The sequence below is a fragment of the Aplysia californica genome, unplaced genomic scaffold (genome assembly GCF_000002075.1).
Source record: "Aplysia californica isolate F4 #8 unplaced genomic scaffold, AplCal3.0 scaffold00377, whole genome shotgun sequence".
NCBI classification, from domain to species: domain Eukaryota; kingdom Metazoa; phylum Mollusca; class Gastropoda; order Aplysiida; family Aplysiidae; genus Aplysia; species Aplysia californica.
Genome location: NW_004797647.1, coordinates 208985 through 216484, shown reverse-complemented (window position 1 = coordinate 216484; position 7500 = coordinate 208985). Strand labels below are relative to the sequence as shown.

At 37.9% G+C, this 7500-nt stretch overlaps 1 protein-coding gene across 1 annotated transcript in view; it reads left to right on the top strand.

Annotated features, from left to right (window-relative positions):
• Positions 1 to 2415: 2415 nt before the first annotated feature.
• Positions 2416 to 7500, top strand: part of LOC101849071 (probable E3 ubiquitin-protein ligase MARCHF10) — a gene marked incomplete in the record, with an annotated part of 49198 nt that continues 44113 nt past the window's right edge. Inside the window, 1 exon segment of the mRNA XM_005103520.3 lies at positions 2416 to 2605. Within this exon segment, the coding sequence (XP_005103577.2) occupies positions 2589 to 2605 (17 nt within the window).

Sequence of the window (7500 nt, the reverse complement as noted above, 5' to 3'; positions counted from 1 at the left end):
GGGGCGAAGGCTGACTTGTTTGACATGGTAATCAAAGAGAAATGGGACCAGATAGGGCCAGGAGATATCACACTCACACAAGTTACAAGAATCTTACTGGAACTGGAGGCGGCAACTCTGAGTTGTGAATGAAAACAAATCCTGAATTCATGTTGTATGCTTGTTCAACCGCTAAAATAATCGGGAAAGTATTTAATTAAATAATATTTATTCTAACTAACCTTAAATTTAACTTTAGATTTGAACACACGAACACCAAGGAAAGAAGCACAGATGTCAGCACTACAATGGCATGTTATACCAGACAGCCGAAACACTTTGGTAGAGCACGCCAAGTATTAATTTTTTATTTCATATTTGGCTGTTTTTTGTCTAGCTTTTCGCGGCCTGGAGCCGCTGTCATAATCGAGGTCATGATCTGATTATAGGACGTTAAAAAGTCGAGGAAAAAAACAAGCACTAGCAGTGTAGTAGCAGGAGTCAAATGATTATTAGGAGTTAGTTCCCCTCACATCTGTGAGGTAGACTCGACCAGTGTAATAGTTCGCTTAGATAATCAGCGCGTCTGGGTGCTTATAACTGTGGCCCGACAGGGGTGAACAGGGTATATATATGCGACAATGAAACAGTTCTGACTGCTATGCACATGTTCCCTTCAAATCTATTGGTTGACTCTTCCAGCCTCACTTTAAGCTTACTTAATGAAAGCTTGTGACTGCTTATGGAGTGGCCCGATAGGGGCGAACAGGCTATTTCTGTGGCAATGAAACGGTTTTGAAGGTTAGGCATAATCTATTGTTCTTGGTGATTATGAACGTCTTTTTACATTTAATTTATGAGGTTTACGTCTATGGGTGAATTTGACTGCGACAATGTTTCAAAATTAGGAAGGGAAGCAGTGATTATTTGATTATATAGACGCTTCGCCTCTGCACACAAGCACACACGTATGTGAGATAAAAATTTATACTTAGGCCTACACTTATATGTGAACATAATATTATGTATGTGTGTGTGTGGGGAGGGGGTGGGGTGAGAGGGAGTTTTCGCAAATAGGTGCTTGGAGGGAGGGAGGGAGGGAGAGAAAAAGAGAGAGAGAGACATACAGAGAGACACACACACAACTATATACACACAAATGCACTCTCTCTCTCTTTCTCTCTCCCTCTCTCTTACACACACACACACACACACACACACACAGAGAGAGAGAGAGAGAGAGAGAGAGAGAGAGAGAGAGAGAGAGAGAGAGAGAGACTAGAGAGCTAGAGAGACAGACACATAGAGAGAGGGGAGGGAGAGAGAGAGAGAGAGAGGGAGAGAGAGAGAGAGAGAGAGAGAGAGAGAGAGAGAGAGAGAGAGAGAGAGAGGGAGAGAGAGAGAGAGAAGCAGAGACATGGATAATAGCTTAAAAAATGTGTCAAATGCCTTGCAATATACATGTAATATAATTTTAATTTATAACCACACAACAGGTCTTTTTTGTTGTTCGTCTTCTCCATCTGTCCCCAGCATGTTTCGACAAAAAATGTTAAGCTTAATTAAAAGTAATATTAAAAACCCCCCAATAAAACTTAGATCTAGATCTACAATATGTTATATGAAAAAGTTACAAAGCCTAAAATAGGGAGCCATGTGCTGGTTTTCAAGGCAGTTACTTGTTACTTACAGATAGACCCCCCCCCCCCGGCCTCCCCCTCTCTCTCTTATAATTTCCAAAATGAGCGATTATTTAGCTGACATCAGCAATCTAGGTCCACACAAAACTCTAAATATAGATGTACATTATGTATTTTCATTTCTTGTTGAAATCCACCAGCAGACGACAATCGATAGGTTTCTTCGTCTTCAGTTTCAAGTGTCGGCGGGATTTCAAGCACGACTGGTATACCACCCAGTCAACAATAATTATTATTTATTAATACATGTGCATGTATTATAAACACGAACAAACAGCCCAACATCTCTGTCTCTGGTCCGATCGGTCATTTCTTAGTTCGTGTTATTCTACGTCTTGGTCTAGATATCTAGATCTATCCCTAGTCAAGATGATGCAACGTGGAGTCACCCCTCCTTCTTCGCCAAAACAACTTACTCACTCTCCGTGCTGTTCTAGATCACAGGCAAACGTTTTTTTTTACTGCCAAAACAGCTGCTCTGCAACCGGTATCGTGGCGACTTGGGGGGAGGATGAGCGAGTGTGGGAAGGAAAAGATGTGTTTGTGCGTCTGAGTCGTGTTGATGTATGAGAAAAAAGGCGTGGTGTGAGTTTTTGCGCATTTCAAGCTGCTTTTATATTTTTATTTAATTTAATAATATAATTTGATTGTTTTTCTTTTTGTCATGTTACATCTGAGAAAAAACTGAAAAACTGGGAACGGAACAGGCAGAATCCAGCAGTCAAAAACATCAACGAGGACGAGGTGCGCCCGGCGAGGGGGTTTGAGCATGCGCACAGCACTCTCCCATTATAAACAAAGTCACATGACTAGCCCACAGGGTGTCTGAACTGGATTGAACGAGTTGGAACAGCCTTGAACAACAACAACCAAGATACGAACCATTCCTATTCAGCAGCACCCTTTACAATGTGGAAAGGCCACCGGTGAGCAAAGTTAATTAATTTACAAGTCTATTCTGACAATAATGAATGCTTTAGCGTTATTTCTCATTTTACCCGTGTTTTGCACAGCGCACACCCTTTGCTTGCGGCCGTTTCATAGTAGGTCAACAATCTTGATCAGCTGTGCGCTTCGCGATCCTTGTCCTCATTGTTGTTATCTAGATATACAATCTAGATCTAGAAATCTAGATCTACCACTATTTGCACTTCTCCTCCCCATCCCAGCGCGTCTTCTGGGTTGGCCTCTGTCGACTGACAAAAGTAAAGTACGCTTGTTTTTACGTATGTTCACCGCATGGATGATAGAGTGAGCGACATTCTGGTGTAGGCCCCATTACATCACCCCCACAATCGAGTACCTCTTGGCTTCTTTCGTTGGCTAGACGTTGTTAGATTTCTAGTTGTAGAGGCCGAGGTCTTGGGTTTTTTTTTCATTTTCTTAGATGGCTGTGCTGCAGCTGGGGAAAAATCAACAAACAAACAAACAAACTGAAAAAAATACATCCTGTGGGGTGTAGATCTAATCTACTTTTTCCTTTATTCTATTGTGTCCATCAACGCCCAACATTTCCTCTGGCTTGATCTAGATTAGTAATGAGTAATGCTAAACGAATTGTGGAAAAAGCACCTCTCCCAGCTTCATTTCAATATTCAATGATTGAATTGATTGCCTTCTTTTTGTATCTTTCTCCACTGCTATCCCCAGCTTCAGCCTTTCAATCAGTCATGATCTGGCAGTCTTGTACTTGGATTTTGATTGAAAATAGTTTGGGTAAACATAACAATTTATCTGGGCAATGAACTTCCACTATGATGAGACTACTGTTGTCATTGTGTAGTAAAGAATCTGACCTAGAAATTAGGTCTGAACTGAAAGGCAGTAGGCCTAGCAGTAAAGTAAGGAGGTACTAGATCTAGATCTAGATGATCTAGATCTAGAGTCTAGATCTAGGCTATTCCAGACCAAATCATACCCCAGTACTGAGTAGTACGCCAGATGATTTTGGTGTTGCTGAATTTTTAGAAATTGCAATTTGGAAGGACAAAATTAAAATTTGTCAAGATGACCATTAGCATGCATATTAAATGTTTACTGGCTTCTACGACCCTGAATACAAATGAATGGAGAGTTTAAAAAATGGTATCAGTATCAGGCTTTGGCTTTGACTTTAATTGTTCTGACACTGTAGATCTAATAGTAATTTATTATTAAAATCTTCTTTCTCTGCTAATACTATTATTTTTATTGCTGCTCTTAAAATTGTTGATTGCGAAGATTTTGTTTTTCTTTTGTAATTTTACATTCTTGTTTCAAAACGGTTTGAATAATGTAGCCTAAAGGCCTGGAGCCTATGAGTTGAGTTACAGTATGAGCCTAGATTTTCTGATCCCCTTTGTTAATAATTTAACGCTCTTTCATTGTCATTGTTATTGTTGTGCTAATGTGCAAACCCCAGACTATATATCATAAATAAATGGTTGGCATAAATTTCCAACGGGAAGTCTGTTTTTAAAAATTAATTATAGTAGAGGGTTGAACACTCTACTATAATTAATTTTTAAAAAAAACAGACTACCCGTAGGAAATTTATGCCAACCATTTATGACCCTCTACTATAATTGATAAAAAAAACCCTCAGACTACCCGTTGGAAATTTATGCCAATCTTTTATGAAGATCTATATATGTATACTATAGGCTTACATTATAAATCATTCTGTTAATCAGCACTTTTTATTATACAACCATATTTGCTTTGCTGACTCATGTTGAGGTATCATAGAACATTGACTTTGACGTCTTCAATTTACTCAGTAGCAGTAGGCTTCCTTCTATGTGTTTTTTATTCTTTGAACTTCCCTGGTAAATTCTGAATCAGCCTTTTAGAACTTTAGTTTTAAACACTAAAGATTGGCCCAGTCTGTCTTGTAGTATGATAAACCTCCAGATGTGTGTGTGTGTGTGTGTGTGTGTGAAGAAGAGGATGGGAGCTGGGCTGCACTCCTTTTTACATAGATCATGACATTGAAGTCTTGAATTTAAATGACTTCAAATTCATAATATTCACAAACTCTACTTCACTTCTTAACTTCTGGGTATTCTGTGTTTCACAACCTCTCTATGCTGTGCATTTTTTCTTTTTTTCAAAAACATTTTTGACCCAATAAAATAAATATTAGGATAGTCACAAACGTTTAACATTTAGCTCAGAGCAGTAGGGGAAGCTTACACTTGTTCTAAATTTGACAGAAAATATGTCATTTTGAATGACAAACATGCTGATAACGATGAAGATCTTAAAAGGAAATTTGCCTTTAGAATACAATACCAAAAGTTTCTTTATAATGTCACTTGATTGCTGACCAATATAAGGTAACTGAGTTGTCTGTGGTACACGTAGTCTCTGTGGCTATCATTGAAGGGACCTTACATACAGTTAAAGTTTCAGTTACTCTTAAAAGTTGTTCTGTTAGGCTCACCATCATGTTCATCTGCATTTCGTTTTCCGTCAACACGAATTTAATCCTAGAAGTAGAAGAAAGTCCAAGTATCAGCTTTTGGTCCACATTGTCATTTAGAACCATACTGTCGTCTAGGCATAGCGCACAACCTTCACTTGAACACTGTAGGTTTAAATATCATCATTATCATACAGCTCTATACTCTATGTAAAACTTTGAGCAAAACCTCTTCCAAGCTATTGAATACAGATTCTGTCGAAATTGTGCCATTTTTTACACTCAACAATCTTTTGGTCCGACACCCCCCCCCCCCCCCCCCTCCCCAAATAAGTGTTGATAATGCAAAGTTGGTGAAAGACATTCATGGCATCCATTTTCTTTCATTTGGGCTTTCTGCTACTGTTCTGTGAGTAATAATTACAGAGCAGAGTTGAGTACGTTTGGAACAACAGTAGTAATGAGGGAATAGTCAGCTAATTTGGCAATTTAAATAAACAAAAATATAGGTGATTACAGCAAATTTGTATTATGTTCCTCGATATTGTTCTGTCCAGGCTCTGTTAATAGTTTCAAGTGGAGACAAGCATTGTTCTTCACCTTCATGACAGCAACAGTAGTGCCTGTGTCATGCTTATATATAAATAAAATACACACACTGCCCTGGTGTCAGCCAGTTAAAAATTTTTTTTAGTTTTATAACCAGGGACAACTTTTGTCTTGTTTAAATGCTGTTGGCTCTGCATTATCACAGTGGTTTTTGTAATAAAAAGAAGAGTGTGGCTTCCCTTTTCTGCAGTCTTAACCACTGCAATGAAAATTTAGAGTTCTGTAAGAGTAGTGCCACTATATCATGTTATATATGTGAATTGCTGTGAAGGAAAGGTCTGCCAAAAGTGAACTTCTTCTTTTCACCCAGGCTCAGCAGAGTGTGTTTTCACTAACTCTATAATATAAAAATGAACCAATATTGAAGTTACAAGAAGTTGATTGGTTGAGAAAATCACAGAAAGGTTGTATCAAAAGCCTGGCTCAAGATATTTCTTGTGTTGAGACTTAAAAGTTCAAACTTTTTCTGATTTACTTAAAAAAGGGGTTTGTTTTTTATGTTATGTTTATCCTATCATATCGTAATCGTACTGAAAAAATTCCAACGGAAATGGAAAAAAATCCCGCGTCTGACTAAACAAGAGAAAGATGACCACCTAAAGAAGAAATTTATGAATTTACTTAGTGTCTTTCTGACTTTCCCACTTATAGTAAAAGGAAATAAGTAAAAAAAAACCCTTGTTACTTTTGTTGTTGGACCACTAGGTAATTTTAATTTATTATCTTGAGATGGAATTATTTTTAGACCTTTCAATTCACTTTCACTCCCGAGACAAAAATATAATGTAAATAGTGTCTTCATTGATTGAGGGGTCTGTTGCATGAGTTTCACACTAAATGTTAACACACACCCACACCCCCACCTCAGCGGAGTGTACAATGATACCTCTGAGAAATAAATTTCTATAGTGTAAGTTATTATTTTCTATCGCGCACACATGATGCTTGATGGTTTGTGAACTGTTGTCATTCAGATCTATTGATATATATTTATATCACTTGTAAATATTTTATTTTGTCTCTTTCTTGGAGTTTAAAATGAGTTCATGTATAAGGCAGGTTGGATGATGCTAATTTTTGGGGAGCATTTCTTTGTTTTTCTTTAGCTTCATTCCAAATGCAGTTAAAACTAATTTTTCTTGAGAATGTAATGTTGAATATAAGTTTAGTTCGAGGATGTCACTGATAGGTTGTTTTATACTTTACCGTTCCTCTGGTTTATCTGTCCGTCCTTGTTGTTTTATCTGTAATAATAATGATAATAGTACACGTAATTGCATTTATATAGCGCAAATCCATTATCCATGTGTTCTACGCGTTTGACAACTATTATCTCCAACACAAAAGGATGTTGTGTCAAGGCCTATGCTTTTCTTTACCACTCAAAAGTGAAATAAAATAGATCTTGTCTTGATTTATGTAACGAGACGTTCATGTTGGTATTCTTTGTTTTTTCAATGCTCTCTTCTTGACCGAAAAGGATCGCCAGATTAGCCTACTTACATCTGCGTCATACGTACTTGAAAAGTGGGATTTTTACTTGTTACATATTATTATATTCTATCTATTTATAGTTTTGGATTCCCCTGTAATCTCAGGGTAACACGAGCTGCAAGGCATAAATCTACACGGCAAACTATCGGGAAAACAAAATACTGCATCCCTTTGATATTTTTAGCCCGGGAATTAACCCGACTCGAGCATATTGGAAGAAACTATCTCTTTCTCCTCTCTCTCTCTCTCTCTCTCTCTCTCCCCCTCTCTCTCTCTCTCTCTCTCTCTCTCTCTCTCTCTCTCTCTCTCTCTCTC